The sequence below is a fragment of the Panthera uncia genome, assembly GCF_023721935.1.
Source record: "Panthera uncia isolate 11264 chromosome C1 unlocalized genomic scaffold, Puncia_PCG_1.0 HiC_scaffold_4, whole genome shotgun sequence".
NCBI classification, from domain to species: Eukaryota; Metazoa; Chordata; class Mammalia; order Carnivora; family Felidae; genus Panthera; species Panthera uncia.
The window spans coordinates 88476458-88495374 of NW_026057585.1; the positions used below are offsets into that span (position 1 = coordinate 88476458).

The 18917-nt window shown below is 40.6% G+C and overlaps 1 protein-coding gene across 3 annotated transcripts in view; it reads right to left on the bottom strand.

Moving 5' to 3' along the window:
• Positions 1-18917, bottom strand: part of ZBTB40 (zinc finger and BTB domain containing 40) — an 80355-nt gene that overhangs the window by 37401 nt on the left and 24037 nt on the right. For all 3 annotated transcript variants that reach the window (XM_049617858.1, XM_049617857.1, XM_049617859.1), the window contains exon 2: positions 516-1279. In XM_049617858.1, the coding sequence (XP_049473815.1) occupies positions 516-1279 (764 nt within the window). The remainder of the gene's footprint in view (positions 1-515; positions 1280-18917) is intronic.

Below are 18917 nucleotides of genomic sequence, written 5' to 3' on the forward strand. Positions count from 1 at the left end.
TTAGAATAATGGGTAGACATCAAAACTGATACATCACTATTTCAGTATTGCTTTTCTGCTCTGTAGTTCATCTTCAGACTTCCAACACTCAAAAACACAAACACTTTTAAAAGAAGAATGCCCCAGGAGGAGTTTTGCTTCGGATTTTGTGTGGGACTGGATTGGATTTTGGTTGCCTATCTAGCAGTGGTCTTCAGTAAATTCATCACTGAAACAAAAGAACTCCTGGGGCGCCTGGGTGGCTCCGTGGGTTGAGCGTCCGGTTCTTGGTTTCACGCAGGTCACGATCTCACATTTCCTGAATTCGAGCCCCGGGGTCACTATGCACTGGCAGCCCGGAGCCTACCTGGGATTCTCTCCCTCTCCTTCTGCCCCTCCCCTTCACTCTCTCTCTCTCTCAAAAATAAATAAACAAACTTTAAAAAAAAAAGAAACAAAAACTCCACAAGAGTCACTGAACATAGTAACTGACAACAGAGGGACGGATCACAAAACAACTGTTACGCGAATGTTACCTGGTTCCGTGCTCGCCTCCTTCGCCGCACTACAGGCTTGTCCGGCAGGGGAGGGGGAACAAACTTCAGCTGTACGAGGAGTCTCCACCGGGGCGTCTGCATTCCCCGGAATCTCCTGGGCGGTGGAAGGACCCACGCTCATCTCCTGCGCGACCGTATGGACCGCCTCCTCGGTCTCGGCTTTCACAGGGCCCCCCGGAGGGGCAGAATCCTCCGGGGAGCAACGAGGCTCTGCAGCACCCTCGGGGGAAAGGGTTTCCACCTCGGGCTTCTCGGGCTCCTTCCTGAGTGACTCTGAGGACGGTGCGGAGACATCCCGCACCACCTGGCCCTGAACGGAGCAGCTTACGAGGTTGGTGAGAAGATTTTTGCAACTCACGGCCACGTCGAACATCTGCAGGCTGTCGGCTAGAGAGATGATTTTGGAGAAGTTGTGCTTGCCCACAGGCAGCCTGCCAGTGTACACCATCTCCAGCAAGAGGGCAAACTCCTCGGGGCTCACCACAGACGCGTCGATGGAGATGGTGTCGGTGTTGTCCAGCAGGGTTTTGAACAGGAGGCTGGCCGCGGCCAGGACGAGCTTGTGGGCCCGGAAGTAGATGGTGCCAACGGAAATGGTGCAGTCACAGAAGCGCTGCTCCTTGCACAGGGTGTAGAGCTGCTGCAGCAGCTGCCGGCCATAGCTGGGGAGCTCCATGGCAGCGGCCCCGCCCCGAGGACGTCTCGCCCTCTCGCCTCCGGAATCCGCTGTCTGCGGATCAGCGCTGCATCCCAGGGAAACCCAGAAAGCGCCACGTTAACACCTCACCGGCACAAAGGGGGACGCCACGAACGGAACAGTCAGACAAACGGGCAACCCACTGGCGCATCTGACAAACGCTTCTCAACAGGGAGGGGCGCTGCGCCAGGTACGCTAAGTTCATGACGGCAACCGTCACGCGCTTAATACACGGAAGCGACCACGCTTAGCGCTTCATCTGGAAGCTCTCGCGGGATCCTCACAGTGACTCAGTGGAAACCTTCCCCATTTTACAGATGAGACTGGAGCTCAGAGGTAGGGAGAGAACCAGCCTGAGGAAAACAGCTGTTCAACAGCATCTGCGTCCCACCCAAGTCAGAGCTGTACGCGCCCCTGCTTCCGGTGAGTTCTCAGCCAAACGAAGAAGGCTCATACAGTTACATAAACGGACCTTCAATACGCTGGCCTCATCTCATCTGGCCTATGTGCAACACAGGACACGGGTCATCACTCCCTCCCGCTGCAAACACCTGTTTCACTTGCTCTTGCTCTCTCTGGTTCTCCTGTGACCTCACCACCCAGCATCCTTTGCTGGGTCCCCTGGGTCACACTGGCCTCTACAGTTTGGAATATTCCAGGACTCAGTCATCTCTCCTGTCTTCTGTCCCATCTAATTCCACACTTTTGAAATATCAACAAATCCTGGGGCACCTGGCTGGCTCAGTCGGTTGAGCGGCCGACTTCCGCTCAGGTCACGATCTCGCGGTCTGTGAGTGAGTTCGAGCCCCGTGTTGGGCTCTGTGCTGACAGCTCGGAGCCTGGAGCCCGTTTCAGATTCTGTGTCTCCCTCTCTCTCCAGCCCTCCCCCGTTTGCGCTCCGTCTCTCTTTGTCTTTCAAAAATGAATAAATGTTAAAATAAATAAATAAATAAATAAATAAAAAGAAATATCAACAAATCCGGACTATGCAGTTTATCCTTATCCTGTCAGTTTGCAGGGTGACATCTCAAGCTCAGTCCTGTCCTCTGGAGTCCAGATGCACACCTCCAGCTACCTACTCAGCATCTCCAATCGGAGGCCTGATAGGTTGTTTCAACTTGTATCTAAAACTCTCCTGCCACCTTCCCATTTTATAGCAATTTTGTCTTTCTAGCTGTTCAGAACAAAACTCAAAAGTCAACCTTGATTCCCGTCTTTTCCTCCTACCCCGTATGGAATCCTTTATAAATCCTGTTGGCTCTACCTTCAACACATATCCAAAACCCAATCACTTCCTGCTGCCTCCCCTGGCTCTCTGTGATCAGTCCAAGCCCCCGTCCCCTATTATCTGGACTACGACAGCGATCCCTTCTAACCGTCTCCATGCCTCTGCCCCTTTCCAGCACTACCCCAGGAATCAGAGGGGTCTTCTTAGCACACAGCCACATCCTGTCCCTTCTTCGCACAAAGGCCTCCTGGGCTTCTGGTCTCAGAGTAAACGCCAAAAGCCAAAGTCCTCCTAATGGCCTACGTTCCTCCTCATAACCTGGTTGGCATTAACTCTCTGATGTCACCTTCCACCCGCTCTCCCTCACTCATTCCACCTTAAGCACACTGCCTTCCTCGCCGATCACGGAACACACTAAGCATGTTCATCTTGCAGGTGTCTCCACACGTGTGCATGGCTCACTCTCACTTCCATCAGGTCTCTGCTCTAAGGCCCCATCATCACTGAAGGCTTCCCTATGTCCTTTAAATAGGAGCCTCTTCTCCATTCCATTCCTCTTACTCTATTTATCATCATAGCATTATCACCTATGACATATATTTTTACTCATCATCGTGTATCTCCCTTCACTGGAATGTAAGCTCCTTTAGGGAAGGAACTTGTTAAAATCGTCTGCTATGTCCCAGAGCTTAAAATTCTGCCTCACACGATGTTGTTGATTAGATGGTGGCATGAATAAACGAATGGAAGGAAAGCTAATGGCAGAGATTTGCACCCAGAAACCCAGCTTCGGAACAGGGAGGTCAGGCAGTTAGAGGAGGAGCTGACCGGCCTGAATAAATGAGTAGGCACTGACGAGGGAAAGACAGTGAAAGACAACAGGCGCTCGAAGCAGGGAGCCTGCGTGAGGCACATGAACAAGAAAACATCCCCAGTGGTGGGGGGGAAGGGGGGGAGGGGGAGGTGTAAGGATGTCAGTGATACTGGACAGGGAGTATCAGGGGCTAAATCTGGCAGGGGGTGTGGCCACAGATACATGGGCCATGCTTAGGAGCTTGGATTTATCTGAAAGGGAATGAGGAACACTGAAGGGTTTCAAAGGCTTTAAGTAGGGAAGTTGCATGGTCAGAGAGGCATCTTAAATGTATCACCTAAGTGACATCTGCACAGAATTGAGGGAGATAATGCTGGAGACAGGCTCTATTATTGCATAGTTCAGAGATAAATCAATGAAGGCTTTGACCCGGAAAAGTGGCAAGAGAAGAGAGAGAAAGAGACAACCAAAAATACTCAGAAAATGTAACTGTCATGATTTAAGAGTATGAGCGGATGCGAGGGAAGAGAGAGACAGCTCCCAGGTCCTGGTATGGTACGTGAAGGTGGATGCTGAGATGATCCAGACAACATAAGAAAAGTTTAGGGAAGAGGACATCCAGTTCAGTTTTGGGTTTGATGATCTTATGATCATAGACAGCCAAACTGTATAATCTCACTCGGATAAGGAAAAGAAAATGCACTGACAAGGGGGTGGGGTGGGGGGGACAAATGTCAGAATAACACTGGTTGCCTTTGTTAGCAAGATTGTGGATGATCCCCTTCTAGTCCACCACCATTGCTTTAATTTCCCACATTTGAAGCTGACAGATAAAAATATAAATATTTCCAAGTTCTGGTTTCTGGTCTGGCATGGAAGGAGCTTAGGAAGTCACCATTCCATCCTGACAACAAGTAAAAAGCTGAAAAAAAATGGAAAGGTCAACAACTCTTTTTAGATCTGTCAGAGAACTGAGGTCACAGGGCAAAACTGCTATCCCCCAAAGTGGAGAGAAAGACAGGCAGATTCGGAGAACTGCAACTTCTCAGAACAGAAACCCACCAACAGACACATGGTGGGAACCACACCAGGAACAAAACAAAAAAATGCAATTGACAAACTGCCTCAGGCTCAGGGTGGACAAGTCTGAGTTAAAAACTCCAGAGGGACCAAGTCATAATTTTGTGAGTTCTACCTGCAGGAGCTCTAAGGGGTGAATATAGGAGAAAAACCTCCTCCTGCTTCAGGCAGAGGAAGGGAGGGAACTAACCATTTTTAAATATACCAGAGCACTCTGTTCTTAACAAGGCCTAGTTTCAGGAGAAGCTATTTTACCAGATTCATACCTAACTGGGGGAAGGAAAATACACTTCACCCCACTTTTAGCCATCCTGCCCCAAGATGTGTGTTGGCGGGGGAGGTTCTGAAAAACACTGGTGAAGTTCACAGACCAGGGGCACAGGCTCACCAAACCACTGAGACCTAATCATCAGTCTATAAAACACTTCCTCCCCTGTACCTTATCATCCCATCAACTATAGGCTTATTTACCACAATTTCTTTCTCTGTATGTATGTATGTATATATATGTGTGCATATATATATATATATATACACATATATACACACACACACGTGTATTTTTTATATTTATATAAATATAAATGCTCACTCATTATAGATTTATATATACACATACATATATACATGTGTGTATACATATATATATTTACTTATTTACTTATTTTTAACGTTTATTCATTTTCTGAGAGACAGAGTGTGAATGGAGGAAGGGCAGAGAGAGAGAGGGAGACACAGAATCGGAAGCAGGCTCCAGGCTCTGAGCTAACAGCACAGAGCCCAACACGGGGCTTGAACCCACGGACCGTGAGATCATGACCTAAACCAAAGTCGGACACTCAACCAACTGAGCCACCCAGGCGCCCCTACCACAATTCCTTTTACCCGGTACTTTATGTCTACCTTTCAAGAAAAACTTTCAAGGGGCGCCTGGGTGGCTCAGTCGGTTAATCGTCCGACTTCAGCTCAGGTCATGATCTCACAGTCCGTGAGTTAGAGCCCCGTGTCAGGCTGTGTGCTGACAGCCTGGAGCCTGCTTCAGATTCTGTGTCTCCCTCTCTCTCTGCCCCTCCCCTGCTCATGTTCTGTCTCTCTCTGTCTCAAAAATAAATAAAAACATTAAAAAAATTAAAAAAGAAAAAAGAAAAACTTTCAAGACATACTGAAAGGCAAAAATTACAGCTTTAAGGACTGAACAAGCATCAGAACTACACTCAAATATGTCAGGAGTTATCTGACCAAGAAGTGTTTGGTTGTTTGGTTTTTTTTTAAGTTTATTTATTTATTTTGAGAGTGGGTGGGGAGGGCAGAGAGGGGGAGAATCCCAAACAGGCTCCGTGCTGTCAGTGCAGAGCGCAACGAAGGGCTCAAACTCAAAAAAAATGTGAGATCGTGGCCTGAGCCAAAATCAAGAGTTTGATGCTTAACCAACTGAGCCACCTAGGCACCACTCTGACCAAAAATTTTTAAACACCACAATTAATATGCTAAGGGCATTAATGGAAAAAGTAGACAACACACAAGAAAGGATGAATAACAGAAGAAAGATGGAAATAAGAAAAAATGAAAAAAAAATGCTACAAGTCAAAAACATAACAGAAATTAGGAATGCCTCTGATATGTTCATTGGAAAACTGGAAAAAACTGAGGAAAGAATCTCTGAGTTTGGGGGTGCCTGGGTGGCTCAGTCAGTTGAGTGTCCGACTTCGGCTCAGGTCATGATCTCACGGTCTGTGAGTTCGAGCCCCACGTCGGGCTCTGTGCTGACAGCTCAGAGCCTGGAGCCCGCTTCGGATTCTGTGTCTCCCTCTCTCTCTGCTCCTCCCCCACCCACACTCTGTCTCTCTCTCAAAAATAAATAAAACATAAAAAAAAATTTTTTACAGAATTCTGAGTTTGAGGATTGATATAACAATAGAAACGTCCCAAACTGAAAAGCAAAGTGAAAAGATCAGGACAGAGTATCTAAGAACTGCAAGACAACTGCAAAAGGTAAAACATATGTTCAGTGGGGATATTCGATGGAACCGAACGTAAAAGGAACACAAGCAATATTTGAATAATAAGACTGAGCATTTCCCCAAATCAATGTCAGATACCACACCACAGGTTGAGGGTGCTCAGAGAACACCAAGCAGGGTAAGCAGCAAATGTTACATTTAGGCATATCATATTCAAACTACAGAAAATTAATACTTAAAAAAAAATCTCCAAATAAAGGGGGGGTGGGGAGGAAGACCACTCTAACTTCTAGAGGATCAAAGATAAGAATCACCTCTGATTCCTCCTCAGAAACCATGCAAACAGGAAGAAGGTAGAATAAAATATTTGAAGTGTAAGAGAAAAAAACCAACTTAGAATTCTGTACCCTGCAAAATTACCCTTCAAAAGTGGGGGGGGGGGTGGAATAAAGCCTTTCTCAGACAAGCAAAACTGAGAGACTCGGTTGCCATTAGACCTGCCTTGCAAGGAATGTTAAAGAAGTTCTTCAGAGAGAAGGAAAACGATAAAGTACAGAAATCTGAATCTACATAAAGAAAAGCATTGGAGAATGAATAGGTGAAGGTAAAATAAAACATTTATTTCTTAATTCTTAATTGATATAACTGATAACTGTTCAAAATAACAGCAATTTATTTGATTATGTATGTTTATGTCTTGATATACTTACATATATATAAATGAAATAAATGACAGCAATGATACAAGGGATGGGAGGGGAAAATTGGGATTATTTTATTGGTATATATGGTACTTGCACTACCTGTGAAATAGTATAGTGTCATTTGAAAGTGGACTTGAATTAGATATAAATGTATACTGCAAACTACAGAGCAACCACTAAAACAAGTCTGAAAAGGAGTATAACCGATATGTTAGGAAAGAAGTGAAAATGGACTCAGGTCAAATACTCAATTAAAAACCATGAAAGAATGAAAAAAACTTGGAAGACAAAAATAGGAACAAAGAACAAGGGCAACATATATACAACATTAACAAATATGGCAGATATAAATCAACTATATCAATAATCACTTCAAACATCAATGGTCTAAATACACCTATTAAAAGGCAGATATCAGAATAGACTGAAAAACAGGACCCAAACTCTATGTTATCTGTAAGAAACCCACCTCAAATATAAAGACATATAGATTTAAAGTAAATCCACAGAGAAAGATATATCATGCTAGTACTAATCAAAAGAAAGCAGGAGTAGCTATATTAATTTCAGACAGAACACACTTCAAAGTAAAAAAAAAAAAAAAACGATCAGGGATAAAGAGGGGCATTACAAAATAGAAAAGGGGTCAATACTTCCAAAAGACATAATCTTTTACATGCATATGCCTAACAACAGAGTATCAAAACAAGGCAAAGTGAAAGAACTGAAAAGGGAAATAGACAAATCTACTATTATAGTTGGAGACTTTAAATATCCCTCTATCAAAAATGGACAGGTCCTGCAGGCAGAACTTCAGTAAGGACACGGTTGCAGTCAACAGTACTACCAGTCAACGGGGTATAATGGGCATTGATAGACTTTCCATCTAACGACAGCAGATTAGACATTCTTCTCAAGATCACATGAACATTCACCCAACTAGACCAATTCTGGGCCATAAAACTCCCTTAACAAACTAAAAAGAATAGAAATACAATCTCTGCTCTCAGACCACAATAGAATTAAACTAGAAATCAATGACAAAGAGATAGCTGGAAAATCCCAAATACTTGGAGATTAAACAACACACATTTTTCTAAAATTTTTTAATCTTTATTTATTTTTGAGAGAGAGAGAGAGATAGAGCATGAGCAGGGGAGGAACAGAGAGAGAGGGAGACACAGAATCCGAAGCAGGCTCCAGGCTCTGAGCTGTCAGCACAGAGCCTGACGTGGGGCTTGAACTCATGAACCGTGAGATCATGACCTGAGCTGAAGTTGGGACCCTTAACCGACTGAGCCACCCAGGCACCCCAAACAACACACGTTTTTCTAAATAACACATCGGTCAAGAAAGAAATCGCAAGAGGAATTTAACTAGGGGGCACCTGGCTGGTTCAGTAGATGGAGCAGGTGACTCTTGACTTCAGGGTCATGAGTTTAAGCCCCATGTTGGATGTAGAAATTTAAAAATATATAGGTCCTAAACTAAATGAAAATGTAAATACAACTCATCAAAATTTGTAGAATGCAGCAAAAGCAGTGCTTAGAAGAACATCTATAGCACTGAATGTGCTTTCAGAAAAGAAGATCTAAAACCAATAATTTAAGCCTCCACCTTGGGATAGAACAAGAACAAAGTAAATCCAATTAAACAGTAGAAAAAAATTAGCAAAGAAATAAATGAAATTGAAAAGAGTAAATGCATAAAGAAAAATCAATGAAACCAAAAGCTCTTTCTTTGAAAAGATCAATAAAATAAGTATGTCTCTAACCAGACTAAGGAAAAAACAAAAAACAAAAAACAAAAAACACAAGTTACTCATACAGAAATGAAAAAAGGGACATTACTATAGGTTTCACATAAAATAAAAGGAAAATCAAAAAATATGAGCAACTTTATGCCCACAAATTTTATAACTCTGACAAAATGGATCAATTCTTTAAAAGATACAATCTGCCAAAACTCACACAAGAAGAAAGAGACAATCTGAATAAGCCTAAATCTATTAAAGATATTGAGTAATGAATACTGGAAACACCAGCCCCAGATGGGTTTACTGGTGAATTCTACCAGACATTTAAGGACAAAATTACACCAAATATCTACAATCTCTTCCAGAAGACAGAATCAGAGAGAATACTTCCTAACTCATTCTATGAAGCCAGCATTACAACTAACACTAAAACTAGACAAAGACATTAGAAGGAAACACACACACACACACACACACACACACACACACACACACACAGACTAACATCTCTCATGAACCAAGATACATAAATCCTCAACAAAGTATTAGCAAATCAACTCCAACAATATATACAAAGAATGATACACCATGATCAAGAGGGATTTATCCCAGGTATCCAAGGCTGGTTCAATATTTGAAAATCAGTAAATGTAATCCATCACATCAACAGGCTAAAGAAGAAAAATTACATTATCATATCACTTGACAAAATCTAAAATGCATTTATGATTAAAAACTCTCAGCAAGTTAGGAATAGAGAGAAACTTCTTCAATTTGATAAACAACATCTACAAAAACCAACAGCTAACATTATCGTTAATGGAGAGAAACTTGTTCTTGCTAAGATCAGGAACAAGGTAAGGGTGTCTCTTCTCGCCATTGCTTTTCAGCATTGTACCGGAAGCTCTAGCTAATTAATAAAACAAGAAAAGGACATAAAAAGTCTACAGATTGGGGAGAAAGGAATAAGACAGTCTTTGTTTACAGATGATGACTGTCTCTGTAGAAAATCCAGCAAAAAAATCAACAACAAAAAAAACCCTAATAAGCAATTATAGCAAGATTGCAGGATACAAGGTAAATATATGAACATTAATCACTTTCCTATATATCAGCAATAAACAAGTAGAACTTGAAGTTAAAACATTACCACTTAATTAGGACCTAAAAACAAAATTTTAAGAATGAAATATTTAACGGTAAGTCTAACAAAATATGTATAAGAGTTATATGAGGAAAACTATAAAACTTTGATGAGAGATCAAAGAAAAACTAAGTAAACGGTGAGATGTTCTATGTTCATGGATAGGAGGACTCAGTTTTGTCAAAATTTCAGTTTTTTCCCAACTTGATCTATAGACGCAACACATCCTAATCAAAATCGCAGCAAGTTATTTTGTGGATACTGACAAACTGTTTCTAAAGTTTATTTGGAGAGGCAGATTAGCCAACTCGGTATTGAAGGAGAGTAACAAAAACTGGAGGACTGACGCTACTCAATTTCAAGGCTTACTACAAAGACACAGTAACTGAGACAGTGCAGTATTGGTAAAAGAGCAGATAAATCATCCCACAAAAATACAGTCAATCGATCTTTGACAAAGGAGCAAAGACAAGACAAGGCAAGATAGTATTTTCAACAAATAGTGCTACAAAAACTGGACGTCCACATGTAAAAAAATGAATCTAGAGACAGACCTCACGGCCTTCGCAAATTTAACTCAAAATGGATCACAGATCTAAATGTGAAACATAGAACTAGGAAACTAAAAACAACACAGAAGGGGCACCTGGGTAGTTCAGTTGGTTAAGTGGACTCTTGGCTTCGGCTCACATGTTATAGTGGTGAGATCGAGCCCCTATGTCGGACTCCGCACTGACAGCACTGAGCCCGCTTGGGATTCTCTGCCTCCCTCTCTGTGCTCCTCCCCTGCTCGCTCTCTTTCTCAAAATAATAAGAAAAGAACATAGGAGAAAACCTAGATGAACTTGAGTACAGTGATGACTCTTCAGCAACAACACCAAAGGCATGATCCCTAAAAGAAATAACTGAGAAGCCAGATTTCAAATTATAAAAAAAACACTTTTGCTCTGTGAAAGGTAATGTCAAAAAAATGAGAAGACAAGCCACAGACTAGAATAAAATATCTGCAAAAGACACATCTATTAAAGGACTACTACCCAAAGAACTCTTAAAACTCAACAACAGGAAAACACACAACCTGACTAGAAAATGCCCCAAACCTTAACAGACCTCTCACCAAAGAGATACAGACAGCAAGTACAAGAAGCAAATATGAAAACAATGTTCAATATACGTCCTAAGAGAATTGCAAATTAAAGCGACCTATTACAACGGCCCAAATCCACAACACTGACCATACCAAATGCAGTCAGGATGTATAGTAACAAGAACTCCTATTTATTGCTAATGAGAACGTAAAATAGTACAGCTGCTTTGGAAGACAGCTTAGCAGTTTCTTAGAAAACGAAGCATACCCTTACCGTATGATCCAACAATTGTGCTCCCTGGTGTTTACCCAAATGAACTGCCCACACAGAAAGGTGCACGCAGATATTTATAGCAGCTCTATTAAGAACTGCCAAAACTTGGGAGCAATCAAAATGACTTTCAGTAGGTAAATGGATAAATAAACTGTGGCACATCCTGATAATAGAACATTATTCTACACTAAAAAGAAATGAGGAACGAGCCATAGAAAGACATGGAGGAAACTTAAATGCATATTGCTCAGTGAAAGAAGCCAATTTGAAAAGGCTATATACTGTATGAAGCCAACTATTGTATTCTAGAAAAAGGCAAAATTCTAGAAAAGGCAAAACTATTGAGGCAGTCAAAAGATCAGTGGTTGCCGGTGGCTGAAGGAAGGCAAGGATAAATAGGTGAAGAACAGAGGATTTTTAGGGCAGTGAAATTATTCTTTACGATACCACAATGGTAGATTCATGTATTCTACATCTGTCAAAATCCACTGAGTGGACGATGCCAAAAGAGTACCCTAATGAAACTACGGACTTTGGGTGATAATAAGTCCACGTAGGTTCACTGACTGTAACAAATGTATCACTGTGTTGTGAGATAGTGGGGAGCCTGCGGGGGGAGGCAGGGTTACATGGGAACTCTACTCTGTACTCTCAATCTTGCTGTAAACCTAAAACTTCTCTAAGAATTAAAGTTCATTTATTTAAAAACCTTCATAAAACGAATGTAAATCTTTCGGTTCTCATCACCCCAAACCTTACCTATATACCGTGGTATTGAACATTGTGGAACATTCATGAATTCATAGAATTTTTTTTAGCTTACTCACAGTATCTTTAAGAATATCTACCCGGGGCGCCTGGGTGGCTGGTCGGTTGAGCGTCCGACTTCGGCTCAGGTCATGATCTCACGGTCTGTGGGTTCGAGCCCCGCGTCGGGCTCTGTGCTGACAGCTCAGAGCCTGGAGCCTGTTTCAGATTCTGTGTCTCCCTCTCTCTGTGACCCTCCCTCGTTCATGCTCTGTCTCTCTCTGTCTCAAAAATAAATAAACGTTAAAAAAAAAAATTAAAAAAAAAAGAATATCTACCCCTACTGTTTGAATACAATTTGTCTTAATATCTGGATCACAAAAATGCATACTTTTTTTTAAAGAAATAAAGTGCAGACTGGGAGCTGACATGTGACACTAGTAGCCGCAGGGGCAGGACCGGAATCCGTATCTCCTGGTTTTCTAGTGGAAAACAAAACAAAACAAAACAGATGCTGTAAGATTTTAACGAGGCAAAAGTAGGAGCTATATTTTTGTTAAAAAGGAGATAGTTCTTAAAATTTGTAAATTAACTTGTTTTAATAACTGAGAATAAAATCAGAACAAGAATTCAGTGTGCAGACAGCACAAAGTATAAACTACTAACAGGCACTACAGTTTTTCTAAAAAATGAATTTTATCAACAGAATGTGCCTTTTTTCCCCTAAGAGCAAACATAGGCCTTGTGGATTCAGTAAATCAAAAGACTTATCTGGATGTACATTAGATCTTTTTAAACATTCTTATTAATATGAAGTAAGTGACTGAGATTTTATTTTCAGGAAAAACTAAAACATACTTAAAATGTCATTTTTGGGGGGCGCCTGGGTGGCTCAGTCAGTTGAGCTTCCGACTTCGGCTCAGGTCATGATCTCACGGTCTGTGAGTTCAAGCCTCGTGTCGGGCTCTGTGCTGACAGCTCAGAGCCTGGAGCCTGCTTCAGATTCTGGGTCTCCCTCTCTCTGACCCTCTCCTGTTCATGCTCTGTCTCTGTCTCAAAAATAAATAAACATTAAAAAAAAATTTTTTTTAAATGTCGGTTTTGGTAATTTTTTCTAGGGAAATTATCCACATCTTCCATCAGATTAAAAAACAAAAGATCTACCAATGACCAGAGGGAGGTATTTTAAGCATTAACTACAGAATCTTGTAGTCAGAGCTATTTCATATTTTTGTCAACAACTAGATTAGATGAGAAAATAATAGAGTCACTGTAGCAGAATAAGCAACTGAGCAAAGTTAAAAAAAAAATTGAACTGAACTATATGGTTTACCAATATACAGATACTAAAACATAGTTATCAACCTGCAATAAAGGGAGAATGGAGGTAGTTAAGGCAGAAAACATTCAAGGGTGATCAAGGGCTACTTAATATGTAAGCTGGCAATGTTGAAAGTTGAAAATTACTGAGATTAATAGGAATACTAATTAAAGAGCGGACTTTTGGCAAAATGGCACACTGAGCTGATGTAAATGGACCTTTTCTCCCACTTCATACACACAGAAATGCTGGATAAAACATTTTAAAAGTGCTTTTAAAATATATAGTCAAGCTTAAAAAAAAAAAAAAAAAAAAAAAAAAGGAAATCCCAAGCACCTAAAATGAAAGAGACATCAAAATCAAAGCTGGAACAGTAAGTGGATGTTGAGACCACGGTGACCCACAGGGGTTTCAAACTCCAATCCAGGCCCTGGGCTTGGAGGAGAAAGCATTAATCCTCACATGGAGACTAGAAATACAGCTTCAGGCAGGTAGAAGGTGGGTGAGTTGAAACTGAGACCCTTGTGTAAAGCCCAGAGACTCAAATATCTATCCTTCCTTGATACACTGTCTGAAAAAAATCTCTGCTCACTGACTCAGGGAAGCAGCAATAAAAGTTGTTAATTATCTATGCCTTAAAAGGAAAAGGCACCCACAAGAAATCTAAAATGTAGGCCTATGCCACACAGAGGCATGTGTAGGTATGCAAATCTGTATCATACAGGAATCCTGAGCTGAGAAATTAACATCCAAACTGGTCTTTGACGTGCCGCGGAAAAAACCCAGAATACTTTCACAACCCAAGGCACAGAGACACGGGGAAGAAGAAAAACACAGAACAGAACTCACTATTACAAACCATATGAGGAAGACCCAAACGTGAAAGGTAAATCTATAAAGGCTAACAGTAGAAAATGTCAGAGGGGGTCTTTGAAGCAGGGGTAGGGAAACTTCGTAATGCCCCAAATGCCAAAAAAAAAAAAAAAAAAAAAGGGGGGGGGGGTAATGATGAATTTCACTGCATTGATGGTAAAGATTTCTATCAAAAACATGATTAACAGACAATGGACAAATGGTAAATCAGGAGATGATATTTGCAGAGTTTAAAGTCAACAAGGAGTTAGTATGAGATTTAAGTAATTCCTGCAAATCTTAGGAAAAAAATTAAAATTCAAGTAGGGGTAAAAGGAGCAAATGATATAACCAGGCAATTAAGAGAAGGAAAAGCTTACTTTTGATTAACTGACAAGTAGTAATTGTAGTGGTTATAACAGCAGTAATAAGAGCTGGCATTTATTTGATGCTTATTATATTCAGGAAGAGTTTATTATATTCAGGAATATGCTTTACATATATTAATTCATTCTGTCCTCTCAACAACCTGATGAGGCAGATTCTGTAATTATCCCCTTTTACTGATGAAGAGCCTAAGGCCCAGAGAGGTTGAGTAATTTCTCTAAGGTCTCACAGTAACACATGGTAGAACTTGAATTTGAATCTAGGGTACCACTGGTGAGTATATAAATTGATACAGCTATTCTGGAAGAACATTCTGGTAATATTTAGTGAAATTTTCTCTGCATATATGCCTTGCAACCCAGTAATCATACTCCTGCATGCATATCCTAGAGGAGTTCTTACATGGGTCCATAAGGAAACATGGCCAGAAAGATTACTGGGGCATTGTTTGGGTAGCAGGGAGATGAGAGGCAATTTAGATGTCTATCACTAAAAGACAGTAAGGAAATGCCCTGGATGCATACTATGGAAAATAGTGCATTAGAAAGAAACAACTAGCTACTCAGACAGAACGTGGATAGATACCCAGTGTTGAGTGAAAAACTAACAGCCAGAACAAGATCTAGAGCATAATAAGCATTTATATGAACTAAAACACATAATCTAAATAGTACTATACGTTAGACAAAGCTACATATGTAGCTAAAGACATTTTATCCAATACATTAGAGGGGGTACCTGTAGCAGGGGAGGGCAATGACGGTAGGTGTTGAAGGTGAGAAAGAAAAATAAAATCAAACAAGAGGGGCCTTGCCCAGATAAGAGAAATGCTACAGTGTCACAGGAGGAGGCTCCCTACACCATCCCCACAAGGCAAAAATAAAACTAAAAAGTCACATGAGATGAATCATGAGAAGGAAAGACATTAACTGCAATAACCAGCAGCCCCAAGAACTGAAAATCATAAAAATAATAGAATACTGTGAAAAATGCTATAAATTGTGTTTCATTTTAATAAACAGGCAAAATGAAGAGAAGTCATAATCAAGGAACAAGATAACATGGCAAAAGGATAATCAGATATGAAAAAGAACCGAAAGAACTCCTAGGAATAAAAACTGAAATCACTGCATTCATCCATTGATAAAGTAAATAGACTAGATACAGTTAAAGATAAAATCAGTAATTAAGAAGAGAAGTCTGAGAAAATTACTCAGAAGATGGCAGAGTTTATAAAAACAGAAACATGAAAGGGAAGCTAAAGGATACAGAAGACAGAATGAGAAGGCAGCGCATGCCTCTCATAGGTGTTCCAGATGGGGCGCCTGGGTGGCTCTGTCGGTTGAGCCTCCAACTTTGGCTCAGGTCATGATCTCACAGTTCCTGAGTTCGAGCCCCAAACTGGGGTCACTGCTGTCACCACAGAGTCTGTGGTGACAGGCTCATTCTTTGCCCCTACCCAGAGCTTACGCTCTCTTTCAAAAATAAATAAATCTTAAAAATTTATAAGTGTTCCAGATGGAAACAATGGAGAATATGTAGAAGCAATCTGAAGATATTATTGCGGAGCTCTTTCTAGAATTAAAGACGAACATGAGTCTTCAGAATGGAAACTTCAAAATATTAACAACAATGAGAAAAAGAAGTTGTAAAACAACAACAACAACAACAACAACAACAACAACAGAAAAGACACTACTTACAAAAGACTGACAACTGGACAGATACAGACTTTTCATTTAATAACAGATGCCAGAGGAAAATGCAGTAACAATTTTTGAATATTAAGGGAAATAACAATCAAGCTTCAACATCCAGGTCACAATAAAATTATCTTCAAACAAACAGATACAGACGGTTACCGGAAGAATTACTTTAAGAAGGAAACTGAACCAAAAAAGGTGGGGTGGGGGGGGATAGAATGCAAGAAAAAATAGCAAGTGGCAAGCAAAGAAACAGCTAAACAAGTAAACCGGAAAAGTTAAAATCAGGAAGACTAATAACACCAATGTTGGAGATGCCAAGTGACCAAACTCTCATACGTTGTTGGTTGAAGCGTAAAATAGTACAACCACCTGGGAGTGTGGAGGTTTCTTACAATAAAGAATAAACTACTAATAAATGCAACAACATGGATAAACCTCACAACTATTATGTTAAGGAGCATCTGGGTGGCTCTGTTGGTTAAGCATCTGACTCTTGTCAGGTCATGATCTCAGAGTCGTGGGATTGAGCCCTATGTCAGGCTCCACACTAAGGACCCTGCTTAATAGTCTCTCTCTGCCCCTCCCCCATGTGTGTGCACTCTTTCTCTCAAAATAATTAAACATTTAAAACAAAACAAAATGAACTATTATGTGAAGTCAAAGAAGTCAGGCACAAAAGAGTACATACATAGGACTCAACTTATAGGAAATAGAATTACAGGTAAAACTAATTTACAGTGATAAAAATGAGGAGTGTGGAGGCTGTGGGGATGGTGTAGGGAAGGGAATGGAAAGAGACACAAAAGAACTTTCTGGGGAATGGAAATGTTCTACATCTTATCTTGGGTGGTGTTTAAAGAATAGCTGTTTGTCAAAACTCTTCAAATTTAATACCTAAGCTCAGTTGTTAATTATATTTCAATAAAAAAGAAATTAAGAAATGTGTTAGGATACCGAAAACACACTGACTGTTTAAAAATGGGTACTGGAAGGAGAGGTTAAAAACAAGGTAGAAAAATGACAACCGAAGTAGCTAGCATTTACTGAATGCTTACTATGTGCCAGGCATTGTTCGAAATACTGTGCATAAATTAACTCATTTAACTCTTTGAATAATTTATGAAGCAGGTACTCTTATCCACATTTTACAGATTTAAAAAAAAAAAAAAAAAAAAAAACAGCACAAAGAGGTTACATTACTTAACCAGGGTTTACACTAATGTGTGGCAGAGCTAAGGTCCAAACTCTGGTAGCCTGGCTCTCAGGTCCCGCATTCTTAGAAACCCACTGCCTCTCCGAAATTAAACAGTCAACAACAACACGGGAAGAGCAGAGAAGGAGAACAGAGTCAGGGCGTTCCAAGGGTCAAGAGGGTGACTGATTGACTTTAGCCTTTGGTCTAAGTGAAGTGTTAACAAGTAAGGATGTAGGGGAATAGAAGCAAGATTAATATTTGCAAACAAGGGATACAAAAGAGAGTAATGGATATGTGATTAATCAACAGCAAGTGAGAAAAGGGAGAAAGAAAGGCAAGAGAAAATCGTATTAAGTAGATAACAACTGAAGATGGCAGAAAGAAGTCCAAATGTATTAGTAATCACAACAGAAATGGACTGAACTTTCTTGTTAAAAGGCAGAGAGATTCTCTGATTGGGTTTTTAAAAAATCAGCTATGTGTTACTTGTAAGAGAATTAATGTGTGGGCATGTTTACACTTGAAATGGTGCCCAGCACATAGAAACTACTCCATTTGTTGGTGGTTATGACTATTAGAAAGAGACTGTGGGTCATCCTCATTAGTTTTCCAAGTAGCCATCTGACAGGACAGCTGAAATATCTATCTACAAATAAACAATTAAACTGTATCATCTCTGTAGACTACTTTCAGGTACAGAATACTGTTATTAAATAAATCTAATATATAATCATGAGGGATACACTGGTGATTTGGGGGCTACTGAGTACTACAGAGGCTAAACTATACTTTGCTGATCTCACAGCTAAAACATAAGAGCCTCTAACATATATTTTATTGTTTGCCCTAATTCCCTTTGTAAAGATGTGAAACTGAACAGAGAGAATATGGCACTAGATACGATGTTGTGAAAGTGTATCTTTCAGAGTTAGAACACTGCATGTTGGACTCTTAAGTGAAGTCCTGTAGATTCTTGTATAGAGGCAAACCTAATTTATGTTATTAAGCACTTACTGAAATTGCTGGGCTTGGGAAAATTGTCAAAGGTCCCAAGGGAAGAACATTTAAGCAACAAAAGAGCACCAGAAAGATGGCTGTTCCTCAAAGGAACAATATTAAAGCCTCAAGAAAAGACTATACTGATATAGAATAAAGATACTTAGAAAAAACTTAATTGGCTGAACCGAGTGCTACGTAATGACCCAAAACCCAAATGGGAATTCAACACAAAGTGGAAACTAGGCCAGCTTTCTAAAAGGAGCACAAGGAATATTTATTTACTTATTCATCCATCCATTCATTCATTCATTCACTTATATTTTTATTCTGTCTACTTCCAAAAAGGATTTAGGGGCACGTGGGTGGCTCAGCTGGTGAGTGTCTGACTTCAGCTCAGGTCATGATCTCATGGTTCGTGACTTCAAAGCC